The sequence below is a fragment of the Oncorhynchus nerka genome, linkage group LG11 (genome assembly GCF_034236695.1).
Source record: "Oncorhynchus nerka isolate Pitt River linkage group LG11, Oner_Uvic_2.0, whole genome shotgun sequence".
Classification (NCBI taxonomy): domain Eukaryota; kingdom Metazoa; phylum Chordata; class Actinopteri; order Salmoniformes; family Salmonidae; genus Oncorhynchus; species Oncorhynchus nerka.
The window spans coordinates 66,988,463-67,012,119 of NC_088406.1; the positions used below are offsets into that span (position 1 = coordinate 66,988,463).

General features: G+C 43.1%; 1 protein-coding gene across 4 annotated transcripts in view; it reads right to left on the minus strand.

The window, feature by feature from the left end:
• The window catches only part of LOC115137417 (uncharacterized), a 32,065-nt gene that overhangs the window by 2,675 nt on the left and 5,733 nt on the right, over positions 1 to 23,657 (minus strand). Inside the window, exons 2-10 of one of the 4 annotated variants that reach the window (XR_010465155.1) lie at positions 23,287 to 23,417; positions 22,934 to 23,110; positions 20,941 to 21,093; positions 20,590 to 20,701; positions 20,310 to 20,437; positions 18,013 to 19,863; positions 17,571 to 17,661; positions 4,293 to 4,423; positions 770 to 4,057 (exon numbers count right to left, since the gene is read on the minus strand). Coding sequence is in view for 1 of the 4 variants with exons in the window: in XM_029673735.2 (XP_029529595.2) it covers positions 19,117 to 19,863; positions 20,310 to 20,437; positions 20,590 to 20,701; positions 20,941 to 21,093; positions 22,934 to 23,110; positions 23,287 to 23,417 (1,448 nt within the window). In the remaining 3 variants the exon portion in view is untranslated. Of the gene's footprint in view, positions 1 to 769; positions 4,424 to 17,570; positions 17,662 to 18,012; positions 19,864 to 20,309; positions 20,438 to 20,589; positions 20,702 to 20,940; positions 21,094 to 22,933; positions 23,111 to 23,286; positions 23,418 to 23,657 lie in introns of those variants that run through there. The other 3 variants (XR_010465154.1, XR_010465153.1, XM_029673735.2) reach the window with 3 other exon arrangements.

The following is a 23,657-nucleotide window of genomic DNA, read 5'->3' on the forward strand; positions in this document are numbered from 1 at the left end:
GCAGGACAATGAACCTAAGCATGCTGCTAATGTAACTGATGTGAAATGGTTAGTGGTGGTGTGCGCTAATAGCGTTTCAATCGGTGACGTCACTTGCTCCGAGACCTTGAAGTAGTTGTTCCCCTTGCTCTGCAAGGGCCGCGACTTTTGTGGCACGATGGGTAACGATGCTTCGAGGGTGACTGTTGTCTGTGTGCAGAGGGTCCCTGGTTCGAGCCCAGGTAGGGGCGAGAGGGACGGAAGCAATACTGTTACATTGATGCTGTTGACCCGGATCACTGGTTGCTGCGGAAAAGGATGAGGTCAAAAGGGGGGTGAGTGTAACCGATGTGAAGTCACTTACCCAGACCTTGAAGTAGTTGTTCCCCTTGCTCTGCAAGCACGCGGCTTTTGTAGCGCAATGGGTAACGATGCTTCGAGGGTGGCTGCTGTTGTGTTCAGAGGGTCCCTGGTTCGAGCCCAGGTTGGGGCGAGGAGAGGGACGGAAGCAAGACTGTTACACTAAAGCAACACTCGAGTGGTTTAAGGGGAAACATTTCCATGTCTTGGAATGGCCTAGTCAAACCCAGACCTCAATCCAATTGAGAATCTGTGGTATGACTTAAAGATTGCTGTACACCAGCAGAGCCCATCCAACTTGAAGGAGCTGGAGCAGTTTTTCCTTGAAGAATGGGCAAAGATCCCAGTGGCTAGATCTGCCAAGCTTATAGAGACATACCCCAAGATACTTGCAGCTTTGGGGGTGGGGGTGAATAGTAATGCACACAAGTTTTGTCTTATTTCTTTATTTGTTAAACAATAAAAACTATTTTGCATCTTAAGTGTTGTTGTGTTAATCAAATGATACAAACCCCCCAAAAATCCACTTTAATTCCAGGTTGTAAGGAAACAAAATAGGAAAAATGCCAAGGGAGGTGAATACTTTTGCAAGCCACTGAAAACACAATACTCCATAATGACAAAGTGAAAACATATTTTTTTAAATGTTAGCAAATTTATTGAAAATGAAATACAGAAATCTCATATACAAAAGTATTCACACCCATTAAACAATACATGTTAGAATCACCTTTGTCAGCGGTTACAGCTGTGAGTCTTTCTGGGTAAGTCTATTAGAGCTTTGCACACCTGGATTGATTGTACAATATTTGCACATTATTCTTTTTTTAATTCTTCAAGCTGTCAAGCTGGTTGTTGATCCTTTCTAGACAGCCATTTTCAATTCTTGCCATAGATTTTCAAGCCAATTTAAGTCAAAACAGTAACTAGGCCACTTAGGAACATTCAATGTCATCTTGCTAAGCAACTCCAATGTATATTTGGCCTTGTTTTAGGTTATTGTCCTGCTGAAAGCTGAATTTGTCTCCCATTGTCTGTTGGAAAGCAGACTGAACCAGATTTTTCGCTAGGTTTTTGCCTGTGCTTAGCTCTATACCGTTACCTTTTATCCTAAAAAACTCCCTAGTCTTTGCCGATGACAAGCATACCCAAAACATGATGCAGCCACCACCATGCTTGAAAATATGAACGGCACTCAGTGATGTGTGTTTGCCCCAAACATAACTTTATGTCCTGAATTGAAAGCTTTAATTTCTTTGCCACAGTTTTTTTTTCATATTTACAGTGCCTTCGGAAAGTATTTCGACCCCTTGACTTTTTCCACATTTTGTTACATTATAGCCGTATTTAAAAAAAATCATTTTTCATCAATCTACACACAATACCCTATAATGACAAAGTGAGAACAGGTTTTTATAAATACCTTATTTACATAAGTATTCAGACTCTTTGCTTTGAGACTCGAAATTGAGTTCAGGTGCATCCTGTTTCCATTGATCATCCTTGATGTTTCTATAACTTGATTGGAGTGCACCTGTAGTAAATAAAATTGATTGTACATGATTTGGAAAGGCACACACCTGTCTATAGAAGGTCCCACAGTTGACAGTGCATGTCAGAGCAAACATCAAGCAATGAAGTTGAAGGAATTGCCGTAGAGCTCGGAGACAGGATTGTGTCGAGGCACAGATCTGGGGAAGGGTACCAAAACATTTCTGCAGCATTGAAGGTCCCCAAGAACACAGTGGCCCGATCATTCTTAAATGGAAGAAGTTTGGAACCACCAAGACTCGTCCAACCACCAAGAGTTGGCCGCCCGGGCAAAACTGAGCAATTGGAGAAGAAGGGCCTTGGTCAGGGAGGCCCACTTGGAGTTTGACAAAAGGCACCTAACGACGCTCAGACCATGAGAAACAAGATTCTCTGGTCAGATGAAACCAAGATTAAACTTGTTGGCCTGAATGCCAAGCGTCACTTTGAGAGGAAACCTGGCACCATCCTTACGGTGAAGCATGGTGATGGCAGCATCTTGCTGTGGGGATGTTTTTCAGCGGCAGGGACTGGGAGAGTAGTTAGGATCTAGGGAAAGATGAACGGAGCAAAGTACAGAGAGATCCTTGATGAAAACCTGCTCCAGAGTGCTTAGGACCTCCAACTAGGGCGAAGGTTCACCTACCAACATGACAACAACCCTAAGCACACAGCCAAGACAACACAGGAGTAGCTTCGGGACAAGTCTCAATGTCCTTGAGTGGCCCAGCCAGAACCCGATCGAATATCTCTGGAGAGAACTGAAAATAGCTGTGCAGCAATGTTCCCATCCAACCTGACAGAGCTTGAGAGGAACTACAGAGAGGAATGTGAGAAACTCCTCAAATACAGGTGTGCCAAGCTTGTAGCGTCATACCCGAGAAGACTCACAGCTGTCATCGCTGCCAAAGGTGCTTCAACAAAGTACTGAGTAAAGGGTCTGAATACTTATCACATTTACATATCAGTTGAAATTTGATAAATTAGCAAAAATGTCTGAAATTGTTTTTGCTTTGTCATTATGGGGTATTGTGTGTAGACTGAGGGGGAAAAACCGATTCAATCAATTTTAGAATAAGGCTGTAACCTAACAAAATGTGGAAAAAGTCAAGAGGTCTGAATACTTTCCGAAGTGCCTTATTGCAAACAGGATGCATGTTTTGTTATATTTTTATTCTGTATAGGCTTTCTTATTTTCACTCAGTCATTTACGTTAGTATTGTGGACTAACTACAATGTTGTTGAGCCATCCCCAGATTTCTCCTATCACAGCCATTAAACTCTGTAACCGTTTTAAAATCACCATTGGCCTGATGGTGAAACCCTGAGCAATTTCATTCCTCTCCGGCAACTGAGTTAGGAAGGATGCCTGTATCTTTGTAGTGACTGGGTGTATTGATACACCATCTATAGCCTAATTAATTACTTCACCATGCTCAAAGGTGCCCTTCTTTGCGAGGCATGGAAAAACCTACCTGGTCTTTGTGGTTGAATATCTGCTTGAAATTCACTGCTCAATTGAGGGACCTTACAGATAATTGTATGTGTGGGGTATAGAAATGGGCTAGTTATTCAAAAATCATGTTAACCTCTTATTGAATACAGAATAAGTCCATGCAACATATTATGCGATTTGTTAAGCAGATTTGTACTCCTAAACTTTAGACTTGCCATAACAAAAGGGTTGAAAATGTGACTCAATACATTTCAGATTTTCATTTTGTATTCATTTCTAAATTGTTCTACAAACAAAATTCCACTTTGACATTATGAGGTATTGTGTGGAGATCAGTGACAACATTTAAATTGAATACATGTTCAATTCAGGCAGTAACATAACAAAATGTGGAAAAAGTCAAGAGCTGTGAATACTTTTTGAAGATACAATTATATTCGTATTTGTGTATTGAGATGCCTTTTATCTAAATATTTAACACTCAACAAATAAGAATAAGTTATTAAAGTCTCATTTGAACTACAACTCAGCAACCCTGTTAGCATGCCTGCTCAAGTTGGACTCACAGGACGATAAAAACCTTTATATTAGATTACACTGGACCTTTTTTACTGAACATTGCCAGCCAGTACAAAAAAAAAAAAGCTAAACATTTAATGATTAACGTTTCGGCTTTATGCTTCTTCTTGGTCGTCAGATACGTTGAAAACCGGCATATGGTAAGTACATTACCTTGGAAACACATACATTTTAATATATATATATATACACACACACATTTCAAGCAAATTTTCAATCTACAAAACAAGGAACCATGGCGTATTGGATAATGTTGTAGGGAAGTCTCTCAAGTTCCCCTAAGGCAGATAGCTGAAGTGAATAGCTGAGGGGAGCCTTTCTGAAACAAACGGGACACATTTGATTTACAAAGTAACTGTAATTTGTAATGCAACACTATTAAACTAACCTCTATCATGATAAAATGCTGGGTTGAGGTTCCACTCCCCTCATGAACAGTGATTGGTTGGTCATCTCTCCATGTATTGTGTCCCGCTGGCTTCACAAAGCTCCTGTGGCCTCCAGTGAGATGTCTGCCACCTGAGAGTGATTGGGGAGAAGAGGTGGTTAGATTAGCTACTGTCAATACTCAACAGTATATTCACACTATTGACAGTTTAAACACTGTCTAGAATTGGCAAGGATACAAGGTAACACTTCTCATAACTTATTGATATACTATCTATTCATTGATGTGTTATGTTCCATGCATCACATTGTTTTCATTGAGTAAATAGGAAATGGAGTAAATCAAGAATCTGGTTTGAATATGAGTGTCTTTGCGCAAGTTAGCTAAGTATTCAGCGAAAATATTGCATACTATCCTAAATCTGACCAAGACCGAATTCTGTGCTACAGCATTTATGAACAGCGACAGGCCGCGCAGTCTACGCTTTTTGCGAGAAGTACCTCTTCCCATTCCTCTGAATTGGTCGAGGATCTTGACACTACTGGGACGACTGTCGAGGACGCGCTCTCGCATTGTCCTGTCTGCGCGCTCCCGTGCCACCTTCAGTTCCTGAATCTGTAATTTCCTCCGCAATGCCTTGTTTTGTTTCTGGCTTTCAGAAATTTCCAAACGAAACACTGCATAGTCGTCGTCTACGAGTTTACAAATCTCTGCCACGGCTGCATTCGCTAGCACCTCCATGATGGAGGCTATTTGAGTGTGAAAAACCATAGTCAGCCATTGTTAGCAGTTTGCGTTACCTATATAACGTCTATCAACCGAGTCCTATCTCCAACGCGAATTAAAGACTACATGGCGTAGGTATATGATGCTGTGTAGTTAAAATAATCACAACAGTAAACGCTAGCGTGGGAATTGTTCTTAGTCACTGTTCACTTCCTTTTACATAGAGAAACGTTATAGGTTGGCGTCGAAGTGCAAAGGTTGCCAAAATATCAACGTACCCGCTGATATTTCTTCTTCGATGAGGTTTAACGGCGGTTGGCATCCAATATGTTGCATTTCCGCCACCTACTAGACTGGAGTGCAATTCCCTTATACTTTGCTTTAAACAATAAAACAAATACCCTGACACTACACTCACAAAAATATTAACACCACCCTACTCCACTATTTAATCCTACCTCAGGCCAACAACCTGAAAGGATGGGACACCACCACTTAACACACCCTGTAACTCTTCTGATGTCAAGTCTCCCACTCACAAATACCTCTGCAGCTGCCACCACAACCTCCATTTTCTGTGACTTACATTCCATCCCTGCAGTACAGTTGATAACCATTGTTAAAAATCTATTCTTACTGAAACATATCACTTGTTGGCCTATCCCTCTACTGGTACATATGTACTACTCACACCACTCCTCTCAGGATCCCTCCCCCTTGACCCATCTTCCTCTACTTTCTTCACTGCCTCAGCATATTACAGCTTCTGCATTACTCTACCCTGGAAACCTCAATCTGCCTCTCTCGCACGGGGCATTTCTGATCCCCAGCCCCATGGGCACCCCTACAATTGACACATACCACTACTTTCCCTAATACTACACATTCCTTTGTCTCATGCCCTTCTGCACACTTCTCACACCTACTGTATGAACTTCCCTCCTACACACTGCTGCCACATGCCCATAAGCTTGACACCTGTAACAACGTAATGTATTCGGCACAAAAGCGCCTACAGGATAACTTATATTCTAACATCACTATGTCGGGCAAAGACTCAACATCAAAACTCTAAAAGAACAGATAATGACTCTTTTGTTTCACCACTCTCGCCACCCTGTTTGCATCGCACCAAAAAAAACGAGCATCACAAACACCGGGAATCTTCCCATTCAGTTGGTCAACTTTTACATTACAGCTAGCCAGAAACTCCAAGAAGCTAGCCAGAAGCTAGCCAGAAGCTAATCAGAAGCTAGTTAGCTTATTTACTGGCAACTCGTTCGTATTCAGCTAACCACGGTTTGTGGTCATCAGCTATCCTTTAACTCGAAAATCTATCGCCAGTTTTGTACGGCGCAGCGCGGCTCGGAACGGAACATACCGGACCGATTTTTTTCTCTCCATGTCCCTGGATTTCAACTGCTCTCTGGACATTCACTCCCGGATCTCACAGCTAGCTGGCTGCTATCCGTGTGTCTATCTGCTTTCGTCGATTCCGGAGCAAACATCAATTACTCCGGAGCTAGCCAGCTCCGTCAACCACTCCTGAGCTCCGTCAATCACTCCTGGGCTGCAGTCACCTATCCGGACCCGTTTTACTGCCTACACGGAGCCCCTCCGGGCCTTCACAACTGGACTGCCGACGTTATCTACCCGAAGGAGATCCGGCTGGCTCCTCCGTCGCGACGTTACCTGAATGCCCATCTGCGGCCTGCTAACCGTTAGCTGTCTTACCGGATGCTCTCAGAATAGACAATCGGACAATTTATTTATTTTTATTATTATTATGTTTCTTCTTGGGCCTCTATAACTATATCTATTGTTTTTATTTTTTGTTGTTGTGTGATTTGGACTAATCCCCTCTACAACACGGAACTCCACTAATCTACTGACGGAACGCAAGAGGTGGCTAACAACAGACCTCCATCCTATGCTAGCTTGCTACCGATGTCCTGGCTAGCTGTCTAAATCGCCGTGACCCCCAAACCAACCTCTCCACTCCCTGGACCCTTTTGATCACTCGACTAAGGATGCCTCTCCTTAATGTCAATATGTCTTGTCCATTGCTGTTCTGGTTAGTGTTTATTGGCTTATTTCACTGTAGAGCCTCTAGTCCTGCTCACTATACCTTATCCAACTTATTAGTTCCACCACCCACACATGCAATGACATCTCCTGGTTTCAATGATGTTTCTAGAGACAATATCTCTCTCTTCATCACTCAATACCTAGGTTTACCTCCACTGTATTCACATCCTACCATACCTTTGTCTGTACATTATACCTTGATGCTATTTTATCGCCCCCAGAAACCTCCTTTTACTCTCTGTTCTAGACGACCAATTCTTATTGCTTTTAGCCGTACCCTTATTCTTCTCCTCCTATGTTCCTCTGGCGATGTAGAGGTGAATCCAGGCCCTGCAGTGCCTAGCTCCACTCCTATTCCCCAGGCGCTCTCTTTTGATGACTTCTGTAACCGTAATAGCCTTGGTTTCATGCATGTTAACATTAGAAGCCTCCTCCCTAAGTTTGTTCTTTTCACTGCTTTAGCACACTCTGCCAACCCGGATGTTCTAGCTGTGTCTGAATCCTGGCTTAGGAAGACCACCAAAATTCAGAAATTTTAATTCCAAACTACAACATTTTCAGACAAGATAGAACTGCCAAAGGGGGCGGTGTTGCAATCTACTGCAAAGATAGCCTGCAGAGTTCTGTCCTACTATCCAGGTCTGTACCCACACAATTTGAACTTCTACTTTTAAAATCCACCTCTCTAAAAACAAGTCTCTCACCGTTGCCGCCTGCTATAGACCACCCTCTGCTCCCAGCTGTGCTCTGGACACCATATGTGAACTGATTGCCCCCATCTATCTTCAGAGCTCGTGCTGCTAGGCGACCTAAACTGGAACATGCTTAACACCCCAGCCATCCTACAATCTAAACTTGATGCCCTCAATCTCACACAAATTATCAATGAACCTACCAGGTACCCCCAAAGCCTTAAACACGGGCACCCTCATAGATATCATCCTAACCAACTTCCCCTCTAAATACACCTCTGCTGTCTTCAACCAAGATCTCAGCGATCACTGCCTCATTGCCTGCATCCGTAATGGGTCAGCGGTCAAACGACCTCCACTCATCACTGTAAAACGTTCCCTGAAACACTTCAGCGAGCAGGCCTTTCTAATCGACCTGGCCGGGGTGTCCTGGAAGGATATTGATCTCATCCCGTCAGTAGAGGATGCCTGGATATTTTTTAAAAATGCCTTCCTAACAATCTTAAATAAACATGCCCCATTCAAGAAAATTAGAACCAGGAACAGATATAGCCCTTGGTTCTCCCCAGACCTGACTGCCCTTAACCAACACAAAAACATCCTATGGCGTTCTGCATTAGCATCGAACAGCCCCGTGATATGCAGCTGTTCAGGGAAGCTAGAAACCGTTATACACAGGCAGTTAGAAAAGCCAAGGCTAGCTTTTTCAAGCAGAAATTTGCTTCCTGCAACACTAACTCTAAAAAGTTCTGGGACACTGTAAAGTCCATGGAGAATAAGAACACCTCCTCCCAGCTGCCCACTGCTCTGAAGATAGGAAACACTGTCACCACTGATAAATCCACCATAATTGAGAATTTCAATAAGCATTTTTCTACGGCTGGCCATGCTTTCCACCTGGCAACTCCTACCCCGGTCAACAGCACTGCACCCCCAACAGCAACTCGCCCAAGCCTTCCCCATTTCTCCTTCTCCCAAATCCATTCAGCTGAAGTTCTGAAAGAGCTGAAAAATCTGGACCCCTACAAATCAGCCGGGCTAGACAATCTGGACCCTTTCTTTCTAAAATTATCTGCCGAAATTGTTGCCACCCCTATTACTAGCCTGTTCAACCTCTCTTTCGTGTCATCTGAGATTCCCAAAGATTGGAAAGCAGCTGCAGTCATCCCCCTCTTCAAAGGGGGGGACACTCTTGACCCAAACTGCTACAGACCTATATCTATCCTACCATGCCTTTCAAGGTCTTCGAAAGCCAAGTCAACAAACAGATTACCGACCATTTCGAATCTCACCATACCTTCTCTGCTATGCAATCTGGTTTCAGAGCTGGTCATGGGTGCACCTCAGCCACGCTCAAGGTCCTAAACGATATCTTAACCGCCATCGATAAGAAACATTACTGTGCAGCCGTATTCATTGATCTGGCCAAGGCTTTCGACTCTGTCAACCACCACATCCTCATCGGCAGACTCGACAGCCTTGGTTTCTCAAATGATTGCCTCGCCTGGTTCACCAACTACTTCTCTGATAGAGTTCAGTGTGTCAAATCGGAGGGTCTGCTGTCCGGACCTCTGGCAGTCTCTATGGGGGTGCCACAGGGTTCAATTCTTGGACCGACTCTCTTCTCTGTATACATCAATGAGGTCGCTCTTGCTGCTGGTGAGTCTCTGATCCACCTTTACGCAGACGACACCATTCTGTATACTTCCGGCCCTTCTTTGGACACTGTGTTAACAACCCTCCAGGCAAGCTTCAATGCCATACAACTCTCCTTCCGTGGCCTCCAATTGCTCTTAAATACAAGTAAAACTAAATGCATGCTCTTCAACCGATCGCTACCTGCACCTACCCGCCTGTCCAACATCACTACTCTGGACGGCTCTGACTTAGAATACGTGGACAACTACAAATACTTAGGTGTCTGGTTAGACTGTAAACTCTCCTTCCAGACCCATATCAAACATCTCCAATCCAAAGTTAAATCTAGAATTGGCTTCCTATTTCGCAACAAAGCATCCTTCACTCATGCTGCCAAACATACCCTTGTAAAATTGACCATCCTACCAATCCTCGACTTTGGCGATGTCATTTACAAAATAGCCTCCAATACCCTACTCAACAAATTGGATGCAGTCTATCACAGTGCTATCCGTTTTGTCACCAAAGCCCCATATACTACCCACCATTGCGACCTGTACGCTCTCGTTGGCTGGCCCTCGCTTCATACTCGTCGCCAAACCCACTGGCTCCATGTCATCTACAAGACCCTGCTAGGTAAAGTCCCCCTTATCTCAGCTCGCTGGTCACCATAGCATCTCCCACCTGTAGCACACGCTCCAGCAGGTATATCTCTCTAGTCACCCCAAAACCAATTCTTTCTTTGGCCGCCTCTCCTTCCAGTTCTCTGCTGCCAATGACTGGAACGAACTACAAAAATCTCTTAAATTGGAAACACTTATCTCCCTCACTAGCTTTAAGCACCAACTGTCAGAGCATCTTACAGATTACTGCACCTGTACATAGCCCACCTATAATTTAGCCCAAACAACTACCTCTTTCCCAACTGTATTTAATTTATTTATTTATTTTGCTCCTTTGCACCCCATTATTTTTATTTCTACTTTGCACATTCTTCCATTGCAAAACTACCATTCCAGTGTTTTACTTGCTATATTGTATTTACTTTGCCACCATGGCCTTTTTTGCCTTTACCTCCCTTCTCACCTAATTTGCTCACATTGTATATAGACTTGTTTTTATTATTGACTGTATGTTTGTTTTACTCCATGTGTAACTCTGTGTCGTTGTATGTGTCGAACTGCTTTGCTTTATCTTGGCCAGGTCGCAGTTGTAAATGAGAACTTGTTCTCAACTTGCTTACCTGGTTAAATAAAGGTGAAATAAATAAATCAATAAATAAAATTTACATCTACCCCAGTAATCACTCCTTTCAATGGAGCACTTTTCTTGGGAGCTAAATAATTCAAATGTCTTGCCCCCCAGTGGAGTATTGTGTATAGATGGATAAAACATGTTTTTCTCCTCAATTTTAGAATAAGGTTGTACAGTAACACAATGTGGAAAAAGTGAAGTGGTCTGAATACTTTCCGAATACCAAAATATAATTTTTGGGTGGAGTTTTCCTTTGTGCAGACTGTCAGCTTTAATATGAGGGTATTTTCATCCATATCGGGTGAACTGTTTAGAAATTACAGCACTTTTTGTACATAGTCTCTCTCTCTCTTGTGTTTTAGATTATTTTGTGGCCAATAGAAATGAATGGTAAATAATGTGTCATTTTGGAGTCACTTTTATTGTAAATAAGAATACAATATGTTTCTAAACACTAATACATTAATGTAGATAATCCTGAAGGAATCGTGAATAACGATGTGTGAAAGTTAGACGCACAAATATCGTACCCCCCCAGGTGACTGCCTTGTTTCATAGTTCTGATCTCTTCACTATTCTTTCTACAATGTAGAAAATAGTACAAATAAAGAAAAACGCTGGAATGAGTAGGTGTGTTCAAACTTTTGACTGGTACAGAGACGTGGTTACGGTAGAGTGTTTGAATACTGATGTTAACCTTTCTGGTTATAACCTTTTGCGGCAAGACAGATCTTCCAAAAGTGGGGGAGTGGCAATCTTTACCAAGGATCACCTTCAGTGCTCGGTTCTCTCCAAGTCTGTCCCCGAACAATTTGATTTGCTGGTTTTAAGCATTCAACTTTCAAATAGCTCTTGGTTGACTGTTGCTGGGTGCTATCGTCCTCCATCGGCACTGGCCTGTACCCTACCTGCCCTAATCTCTCTCCTAGCCCCTTACACTAAGTCTGCATTTTTCTGCTAGGTGACCTAAACTGGGACATGCTTAAACCACCTGACCAAGTCCTAAAGCAATGGGACTCCCTAAATCTTTCTCAGATTATTACCAATCCCACAAGGTATGACTCCAAACACCCAGAAAAGGCTATGCTCCTCAATGTTATCCTTACAAATAATCCTGATAGGCATTAGTCTGGTGTTTTCTGTAATTAGTGATCACTGTTTTGCAGCCTGTGTTTGAAATGGCTATTCAGTGAAACGACCTGTCCTGATTCGTCATAGACACTTGCTAAAAAACTTTCATGAGCAAGCCTTCCTTCATGAACTGGCCTCTGTAAAATGGTATAGAATCAGCTTGATCCCCTCTGTTGAAGATGAATCAACCTTCTTTTTTGATATTTTCAGTGGTATTGTTAACAAACATACACCCCATAAAGAAAATTAATATTAAAAACAGGTTCAGGTTTTTTTTTTTTTTTTTTTTTGATTCAGCCCCTAGTTCGACTGTGATTTTGCAGAGTTACTCCACCTCAAGAATTGCATTTGGCGAAAGGCTTGGCACACGCATACTCAGGCTGACTGGCTATCGTTCAGGCAAATTTAAAATAAGTGCACTCAGGCTTTTCGGAGGCCAAAGTTCATTACTTTAAGGAGCAGTTATCTCTCTGTGGGTCTAACCCCAAGAAGTTCTGGAAAACGGTTAAAGACCTGGAGAATAAACCCTCCTCACAGCTGCCTATGTCCCTTAATGTTGATGATGAGGTTGTTACTGACAAGAAGCACATGGCTGAGCTTTTAATCACCACATCATTAAGTCAGGATTCCTATTTGACTCAGCCTTGCCTCCTTCCCCGTCCAACATTTCCTCATCTCCCATCCCTTCTAATGCGAATATCCCCGATGTCCCGCTACAAAGTTTCTTCCTGCAGGCAGTCACTGAGTCCGTGGTGCTAAAGGAGCTCCCCTTTCTTCTTTAAGGTTGCTGCCCCTATCATCGCCAAGCCTGTCTCTCCTTTCTGGGGAGGTTCCCATTGCTTGGAAGGCAGCCACAGTTTGTCCTTTATTTAAAGGTGGAGATCAAGCTGATACTAACTGTTATAGGCCTATTTCTATTTTGCCCTGTTTATTAAAATGTTAGAAAAACTTGTCAATAATCAACTGACTGGCTTTCGTGATGTCTAAGGTATTCTCTCGGGTATGCAATCAGGTTTCCGCTCAGGTTATGGATGTGTCACTGCAACCTTAACTTGTTAGGGCTAGCGGAACCCCTCGACCACATCCGCTGAAAAGGCAGAGCGCAAAATTCAAAATCTTTAGAAATATTTTACTTTCATACATTCACAAGTGCAAAACACCAAATTAAAGCTTCACTTCTTGTTAATCTACCCATCGTGTCCAATTTCAAAAAGGCTTTACAGCAAAAGCACAACATATTGTTAGGTCAGAGCCTAGTCACAAAAACACACATCCATTTTCCAGCCAAAGAGAGGAGTCACAAAAAGCAGAAAGAGATAAAATGAATCACTAACCTTTGATGATCTTCATCAGATGGCACTCATAGGACTTCATGTTACACAATACATGTATGTTTTGTTCGATAAAGTTTATATTTATATCCAAAATTCTCAGTTTACATTGGCGCATTATTGTTCAGTAATGTTGTGCTTTGAAAACATCCGGCGAATTTGCATAGAGCCACATCAATTTACAGAAATACTCATCATAAATGTTGATGAAAATAGAAGTGTTATACATGGAATTAAAGATATACTTCTCCTTAATGGAACCGCTGTGTCAGATTTCAAAAAAACTTTACGGAAAAAGCAAACCATGAAATAATCTGAGTACAGCGCTCGGTTTTTTTCTCAGGTTTTCACCTGCCATATGTGTTCTGTTATACTCACAGACATAATTCAAACAGTTTTAGAAACTTCAGAGTGTTTTCTACCAAAACTACCAATAATATGCATATATTAGCAACTGGGCCTGAGTAGCAGACAGTTTACTCTGGGCACGCTTTTCATCCAAACGTGAAAATGCTGCCCCCTATCCCAACCAGGTTAACGAGTGCATAAAGTCAGAAGATCTGTTGTTTCAGCCACTGCCTGTCACCACGGGAGTACCCCAAGGCTCGATCGTAGGCCCCACGCTCTTCTCAATTTACATCAACAACATAGCTTAGGGAGTAGGAAGCTCTCTCATCCATTTATATGCAGATGATACAGTCTTATACTCAGCTGGCCCCTCCCCGGATTATGTGTTAAATGCTCTACAACAAAGCTTTCTTAGTCCAACAAGCTTTCTCTACCCTTAACCTTGTTCTGAACACCTCCAAAACAAAGTTAATGTGGTTTGGTAAGAAGAATGCCCTTCTTCCCACAGGTGTGATTACTACCTCTGAGGGTTTAGAGCTTGAGGTACAAGGACTTCAGAGTGTGTCTTAGCGGTCTAAGGCACTGCATCTCAATGCAAAAGGTGTCACTATAGTACCTGGTTCGAATCCAGGCTGTATCACATTCGGCCGTGATTGGGAGCCCCATAGGGCAGCGCACAATTGTCCCAGCGTCGTCCGGGTTTGGCCAGAGTAGGCCGTCATTGTAAATAAGAATTTGTGGGCTCTCCTTCTCCATGGCCATTTCCTAATAATTGCTCCCACAGTTGATTTCTTCAAACCAAGCTGCTTACCTATTGCAGATTCAGTCTTCCCAGCCTGGTGCAGGTCTACAATTTTGTTTCTGGTGTCCTTTGACAGCTCTTTGGTCTTGGCCATAGTGGAGTTTGGAGTGTGACTGTTTGAGGTTGTGGACGGGTGTCTTTTATACTGATAACAAGTTCAAACAGGTGCCATTAATTCCGGTTAACTTGTGGAGGACAGAGGAGCCTCTTAAAGAAGAAGTTACAGGTCTGTGAGAGACAGAAATCTTGCTTGTTTGTAGGTGACCAAATACTTATTTTCCACCATAATTTGCAAATAAATTCATTAAAAATCCTACAATGTGATTTTCTGGATTTTGTTTTCTCATTTTGTCTGTCATAGTTGAAGTGTACCTATGATGAAAATTACAGGCCTCATCTTTTGAAGTGGGAGAACTTGCACAATTGGTGGCTGAGTAAATACTCTTTTGCCCCACTGTATGTAAGAATGCTGTTCATTGACTATAGCTCAGCATTCAACACCATAGTACCCTCTAAGCTCATCATTAAGCTTGAGGCCCTGGGTCTGAACACCGCCCTGTGCAACTGTGTCCTGGACTGCTTGACAGGCCACACCCAGGTGGTGAAGTTAGGAAACAGCACCTCCACTTCGCTGATCCTCAACACTGGGGCCTACAAGGGTGCGTACTCAGCCCCCCTCCTGTACTAACTGTCTACCCATGACTGCGTGGCCACACACGCCTCCAACTCATTCATCAAGTTTGCAGATGATACAACAGTAGTAGGCTTGATTACCAACAACGGCGAGACAGCCTACTGGGAGGTGAGGGCTCTGGGAGTGTGGTGCAAGGAAAATAACCTCTTACTCAATGTCAAGAATACAAAAGAGATGATCGTGGATTTCAGCAAACAGCAGAGGGAGCACCCTCCTATCCACATCGACAGGACCGCAGTGGAGAAGGTGGAAAGCTTCAAGTTCCTCGGCGTACACACCACTGAAAAGGTTCACCCACACAGACAGTCTGGTGAAGGCGGCGCAACAGCACCTCTTCAACCTCAGGAGGCTGAAAAAATCCCTCACAAACTTTTACAGATGCACAATTGAGAGCATCCTGTCAAGCTGTATCACCGCCTGGTACGGCAACTGCACCGTCCGCAATCGCAGGGCTCTCCACAGGATGGTACGGTCTGGGACCGAGAGACTGAAAAACAGGTTCTATCTCAAGGCCATCAGACTTTTAAACAGCCATCACTAGTACTAGTACATTAGAGGCTGCTGCCTATTTATATAGACTTGAAATCACTGGCCACTTTAACAATGTTTGCATATTTTGCATTACTCATCTCACATGTATAGTTGAAGTCGGAAGTTTACATACACTTAGGTTCGAGTCATTAAACTCGTTTTTCAACCACTCCACAAATTTCTTGTAAACAAATTATAGTTTTAGCAAGTCGGTTAGAACATCTACTTTGTGCATGACACAATTAATTGTTCCAACAATTGTTTACAGACAGATTATTTCACTTATAATTCACTGTATCCAATTCCAGAAGTTTACATACACTAAGTTGACTGTGCCTTTAAACAGCTTGGAAAATTCCAGAAAATTATGTCATGGCTTTAGAAGATTCTGATAGGCTAATTGACATCATTTGAGTCAATTGGAGGTGTACCTGTGGATGTATTTCAAGGCCTACCTTCAAACTCAGTGCCTCTTTGCTTGACATCATGGGAAAATCAAAAGAAATCAGCCAAGACCTCCACAAGTCTGGTTCGTCCTTGGGAGCAATTTCCAAATGCCTGAAGGTCCATGTTCATCTGTACAAACAATAGTACGCAAGTATAAACACCATGGGACCAGGCAGCCGTCATACCACCCAAGAAGGAGACGTGTTCTGTCTCCTAGAGATGAACATACTTTGGTGCGAAAAGTGCAAATCAATCCCAGAACAACAGCAAAGGACCTTGTGAAGATGCTGGAGGAAACGGGTACAAAAGTATCTATATCCACAGTAAAACAAGTTCTATATCGACATAACATGAAAGGCCGCTCAGCAAGGAAGAAGCCACTGCTCCAAAACCGCCATAAAAAAGCCAGACTACGGTTTGCAACTGCAGATGGGGACAAAGATAGTACTTTTTGGAGAAATGTCCTCTGGTCTGATGAAACAAAAATAGAACTGTTTGGCCATAATGACCATCATTACGTTTGGAGGAAAAATTGGGAGACTTGCAAGCCGAAGAACACCATCCCATCCGTGAAGCACGGGGTGGCAGCATTACGTTGTGGGGGTGCTTTGCTGCAGGAGGGTCTGGTGCACTTCACAAAATAGATGGCATCATGAGGTAGGAAAATTATGTGGATATATTGAAGCAACATCTCAAGACATCAGTCAAGAAGTTAAAGCTTGGTTCCAAATGGACTGACCTCAAGCCCTGACCTCAATCCTATAGACAATTTGTGGGCAGAACTGAAAAAGCGTGTACGAGCAAGGAGGCCTACAAACCTGACTCAGTTATACCAGCTCTGTCAGGAAGAATGGGCCAAAATTCACCCAACTTATTGTGGGAAGCTTGTAGAAGTTTCCCCAAAACATTTGACCCAAGTTAAACAATTTAAAGGCAATGCTACCAAATACTAATTGAGTGTATGTAAACTTCTTACCCACTGGGAATGTGATGAAAGAAATAAAAGCTGAAATAAATCACTCTACTATTATTCTGACATTTCACATTCTTAAAATAAAGTGGTGATCCTAACTGACCTAAGACAGGAAATGGTTTACGAGGATTAAATGTCAGGAATTGTGAAAAACTGAGTTTAAATGTATTTGGCTAAGGTGTATGTAAATTTCAGACTTCAACTGTATATACTGTATTCTATTCTACTGTATCTTAGTCTATGCCCCTCTGACATTGCTCATCCATAGATTTATATATTCTTAATTCAATTCCTTTACTTAGACTTGTGTGTATTGTGTATATGTTGTGAAATTGTTAGATATTACTGCACTGTTGGAGCTAGAAACACAAGCATTTCGCTAGACCGGCAATACCATCTGCTAAATATGTATGTGACCAATAACATTTGATTTGGTTTGAGGAAGTCTCACAAACTCCCCTGTGGCAGATGGATAAGGATGTACATGTAAACAAATGAAAAGCTGAGGGGAGCCTTTCTGAAAAACTGGCCACATTTGATTTACAAAGTAACTGTCATATTTTATGCAACACTATTACACTAACCTCTATCACGATAACTTGCTGGGTTGAGGGTCCACTCACCTCATCAACAGTGATTGGTTGGTCATCTCTGCATGTATTGTGTCCCACTGATTTCCCAAACTCCTGTGGCCTCCAATAAGATGTCCTTCAGCTGAGAGTGATTGGGGTAAAAGAGGTGGTTAGGTTAACTACTGTCAATGCTCAACGGTATATTGTACACTATTGTAAGGTAACACTTCTCATCACTTCTTGATATACTATTTATTGATCAATGTATTACATTATTTTCAATTAGTAAATAATAGGAAATGCAGTAAATCAAGAATCTGGTTCGAAAATTATAGTGTCTTTGTGCAAGATATCTAGTTAACTAATCTGGTGAATTATTGCATACTATCCAACTTCCCAAGACCCTTATGTGGTTAAGAAATCTAAAGTCACACATGCACAGAGGGGAACGGTGCAACAGGCACCGCAGCCTCGGTCTTCTGCAAAAATGTACCTTTTGCCATTCCTCTGTATCGGTCGAGGATCTTGACAGTACTGGGACAACTGGCGGGGATGTGCTATCGTGCCACCTTCAGTTCCAGTAGCTGTAGTTTCCTCCACAATGCCCTGTTTTTCCACATTTTGTTACATTACAGCCTTATTCTAAAATGTGTTAGATCATTTTTTCCATTCATCAATCCACACACACAATGCCCCATATTAACAAAGCAAAAACAGGTTTTTATAAACTATTGCTAATTTATTAAAAATATAAAACTGAAATATCACATTTGCACAAGTATTCAGAGCCTTTACTCAGTACTTTGTTAAAGCACCTTTGGAAGCGATTTCAGCCTTGAGTCTTCTTGGGTATAACGCTACAAGCTTGGCACACCTGTATTTGGGGAGTTTCTCCCATTCATCTCTGCAGATCCTCTCATGCTCTGTCAGGTTGGATGGGGAGTGTAGCTACACAGCTATTTTCAGGTCTCTCCAGAAATGTTTGATTGGGTTCAAGTCTGGGCTCTGGCTGGATACTCAAGAACATTCAGACTTGTCCCAAAGCCACTCCTGCGTTACCTTGGCTGTGTGCTTAGGGTCCTGTTGGAAGATGAACCTTCACCCCAGGGGTCCTGAGTGCTCTGGAGCAGGTTTTCATCAAGGATCGCTCTGCACTTTGCTCCGTTCATCTTTGCCTCGATCCTGACTAGTCTCCCAGTCCCTGCCAGGTGTCCTCCAGACGTGACGCTTGGCATTCAGGCCAAAGAGTTCAATCTTGGTTTCAACAGACCAGAGAATATTAAACTATACTTGTTCTAGCCTAGGTTTACTATCTCTCTAAAATCAGGTATTAACGCAAGCCTGTTTCAAATTAAAAGTTAAAGCGGTTAATGAGGGGTATGTGGTTAATTACCCTCTTATCCCTAGACATTTCACATGATAACTATAATATGTTAGATAAAGACATCCCCTGTGTACATCTTAAGCCACACTGCTACGATTTCTCCCCATTGTGGACACTCCTATGTCTGATAAGGCTACTCAGGAAGGAGAAGCTCTTGTGACATAATTTGCACTTGAAGCTGTCTTTGGTGTGAACAGTCTGGTGCTGCTTCACATACCTTGCCTCAGCAAAGCGCTTCCCACACGTGGGGCAGGCATATGGCTTGTCGGCGTCCATCCTAATGCTCGGCCTCCCACATTGTAACCCAATGACACCAGAGGTAGAAGCAAGAGTTTTTGAGCTCCCTCCTTGACCTCTAGACATTGTTTGGGTGTTGTTGGGATTGTGTGCTGTGTTATAGGCTAGGTACCTCTTATGGTGAACACCCATCCTGACCCTGTCTGTATTGGTGGGGTAACCATGAGGTAGCTGAGGAAGGCTAGACCCAGGTCCAGACCTTCTATGAACCCATTCACCAGGAATTGGACGAGGCCCTGAAGGAGAAGACCGACTGGCTGGTAGACTACCTCCAGGGGGGGCTCCCGTCACTCTCTGTGAAGGCTGAAGCCCAGGGTGACCTGATCTGTTCATCATGGATATTGTGGTGTTTGTATCATAGGAACAGGAGGGTCTATCTTTATCAGCCCCAGACTGCAGACTGGATCCCTGACTGCAGCCTCTGTCTCTCTGATGACCACCAGGACTGAGGTTGTTCAGTCCACCTGTCCACTGGTTGTGTTTTGTGTGGTGGTGGAGTCTCTGTCCCTCACGGTTGGGTCCTAGTTCCGACTCGGGAAGGAAGAGTGATGGCTCCAGATCCAGGGTTTTGATCCGGGGCCAGGGTTTGTGACCACCCACCTCAGAGGTCCAGTCTCTCACGTCAGCAACACCAGATATCAGCAGGTCCTCATGGACTGCAGACTGTAAACACAAATTTAATAGAAAAGCATACACGTTTATATAAGAAACTGCTGTACACACAGAAACATGACATGATATTATAAAATGTTAACCACAGTCAAGTACCTAACAATATGGAGCCATTGGAGTTTATTATGAAACAATGTCCATATGTGTTGATTCAAGAATGAAATATGTTTTGGTTCAACTGAGTTCAGGGAAACTCGGTCTCTGCAATAATACAAAAATAACCAAGTCAGTCAGCACAGTTACACGTTCTCTCCCCCCCGCACACGGACACCTCCCTGTCCCTGCAGACGAAATCTACACCTCACCCTGCTGTCAGCCAATCTGCTGTCATGGAGACTAGGTTCGGTTGTTGTTTTGTGTTCGACTGTCTTTTTCTGGTTGTGATTAACAGTGTTGTTCCCCAGCCCAGAGTTGAGGACTCTGTTCCATCCACTGACCTCCACTATGTCACTTCTGGTCCTCGCCTGCTCAGTAATGTTGTCCCCTGGGCCCTTGGCTGCACCCGTCTGGGTCTGGAAATCCAAGATGGCCACCCAGTCTCTTCTGTTAGCCTCCAGCCAACCACCTGCAGAAGGAGGTTAGAAGATAGACTTTACAAACGTGTCAGAGAAAACACTACATATGGATTTTTCTTTGGTCAATTACCTGGTCAAGTTAAGATGTGTGTTTTTGTATGCAAACATAAGTTGCTCTATGCTGTAATTATTTCCCCCTTACCTTGCTCCCCCATCTTTAGTCCACTCAGCAGGTCAATGCTCTCTGGTCCGTCTTCTATTGTCTCCTCTTTGACCAGCAGCAGATCAGGCTTCCCATCCTCCATGTCTACTGACTGTAAGAGATACAGAGTGAGAGGATGTTGGATCAAGAAATCTGATATGAGCACCCTGCTGTGGAGTATCATCTGATTGGGCAATGAGGGATTGCTATGAGTACTATGCAAACATGTTAGTTTTTGATTACTTTACACACTTTCATGGTTTGATAAGACAACAGCACTCCGACTCTGAGAGGCTTTGTGGATACGAGCACTGACCTAATACCATTCAGACAGTAGTTCAGTGGGCTCACCTCAGTGAGACTGTGTGTGGTCCTATGCTGCTCAGCTAGTTCCTCTGTGGTTTCAGGAGGTGGTGTAGTCTGGTTGTCCTCCATGACCATGGTTCCCTCAGGGTTCCCCAGACCCTCCTCCTTCACCAGCAGCACCTCTGGACCCTCCTCCTCCTAGTAGAGACAGGTGATACAGACATACACTCCCTCAGGTACGTACACACAGATAAACACACTTTCAACATGGAGTGTTTACCCATCCCCACTACGTTTGAGTTCTATACTGTAGTTACAGAATGACTTCATTGTTGTTAAACCCATCATGGTGGATATAAATATGATGTTGTGGGTAAATGAGTCAGATAAGTCAAAAGTCATCATCAGACAAACTAACCTATTCTGAATTGTACAGTAAGTGTAAATACTTTGTGTGTAAGTATATTTATTTATATTTAAGTGTATATTGGTTATAAAGCGCTGTTGGGTGTATGCAGAATAGGGTGATATCAGATGTGATATATACTAAAAAGGGAGTCTCAATGAAAGTCTCAGAATAAAAAAAGTCCCATTTTATGTTTATTAAACAAATAAGTTAAGTACACCATATGAAAACCACATGTACACGTCTCAACAAAATTGATAACTTGCATACATGTTCTCATTAAATGTATTGTAAAAACATTTTGTAGTTTAATTAGAAGTAATGAAATAGACATTTGTGAACATCATATAGCCTACACAGTACAAACACAATATGTAACATACTTTTTAGGCCTATATATATATATATATATATATATATATATATATATATATATATATATATCACACAATGTCTGGATGCAATATTCTACCCGGGAATATTCAACCCTGAAATCTGTTACTCTTGTTATTCCAAATGTATCTGTGGATTTTTCTGCTGACAATCGTGAGAATTTACATTTGTCTTTAATGCAGGGTTTGATGTAAACGTCAGAAGCTATTGAGTGGAATGTTTTTTCTGCTGGTGTATCCTGAGGTAGCTCCTCTCTGAAAACCTCTTCCCGCAGTGCGTGCAGGCAAACGGCCTCTCTCGCGTATGGACCATATGGTGCCTCTTCAGCTGGTCCTGGCGGGAGAACCGCTTCTCACACTGGGGGCAGCTGTAAGGTTTTTCCCCTGAGTGGACCCTCTGGTGCCTTTTCAGGTCACCAGCCTGAGCGAAGCACACATGACACTGGGTACAGCTGTAGGGTTTCTCTCCAGTGTGGACCCTCTTGTGGATCTCCACCTTCTGTGGGCAGCTGAAGCCTTTGTTACAGAACATGCAGAGGAACCGTTTCTCTTTACTATTGCCTGATGTGGCTCCCCCTCCCTGAGTCTGGGCTCTCGCCCTGTCGTTTGAGTTCAATACCTGATCGAAAAGTATGTGGCTGTGAGAATCGGAAAGTGCCATTGAAGTGGACACTGGGTCGTGATCCTTGAACGTCTGTACAAGGGAGTGGATGGCGACATTTGGATTTGTCTCTAAGCTTTCCCTGTAATCTAAGAAATTTCTGCCCTGCGAGTGTCTGTCTCCTAGGTGACCTTTCCATGTGGGAGGAACGTCGCCCTCCAATTTCACAGTCACCTCATCTACGACTGAACCCTCACCTTTCTTATCTAGGCACCCATCAGAGTATACACTACTACTGTACCGGTTCCATTCCCCTCTAAGCAGATCAGTCTGTGTCTCTAAACCCAAGGATATGTTGCCAGGGTCCATCTCTGTAGTGTAAGAACAAGACAGATCATCATCACCACCAGTGTCTAACGTGTCACCATCACCATCTCCACAGGAATGACTCATCCTCTGGTTCTGGTGAAATACCGGTAGGTACTCTGAGTCAGGAGCAGGAGGACAGCCCAGTCTCCACAGCCCCAGTCTCTCTGGGTCTGATCTATGGTCAGATCCTGTGTGTAAAAGCCTGTGTGTTACAGTTAATGTCTCGGTGTCTGTCTCTGACTTGAGGACGGCGTTCGGCGTTCCACTGACCTCCATGATGCTGCGTATGGTCCTGGCCTGGGGCACAGCGGAGAGGACCTCCGTGGCCACAGGGGGCACCACTCCAGCCACTGCCTCGGTCTGGATGTCTCTGCTGTGCTGTGGGTCCTTCTTTCCTTTAGTCATCTGCTGCTTGACCCCAGGACCTGCAGCCTCTGCATCTACAGACTGACAAGAAGAGAGAAGGTTATTATCGGTACATGAGTTGAATTCGATAACAATGTGGTATTGAAGTCTCAATGTCCCCTATGGCAAATAAATGAATAGCTGAGGCCAGCCTTTCTGAAATTAAAATGGGCCACATTTGATTAACTGTAATTTTGATGTAATACTATTACACAAACCTCTATCACGATAACATGCTGGGTTGAGGTTCCACTCCCCTCATCACCAGTGATTGGTTGGTCATCTCTCCATGTGTTGTGTCCCGCTGGCTTCACAAAGCTCCTGTGACCTCCAGTGAGATGTCCTTCACCTGAGAGAGTGATTGGGGGAAAAGAGGTGGTTAGGTTAGCTACTGTCAATGCTCAATGCTATATTGTACACATGACACTGACTACAAGTGGCAAGGATGTCCCTTCTTATAACTTCTTGATATACTATTTATTGATTGATTGCGTTCCATGCATCACATAATTTTTTATTGAGTATGACAATAGTAAATTCAGTAACTCAAGAATCTGGTTAGAATATGATTTTGACCTGCCTGGTAAAT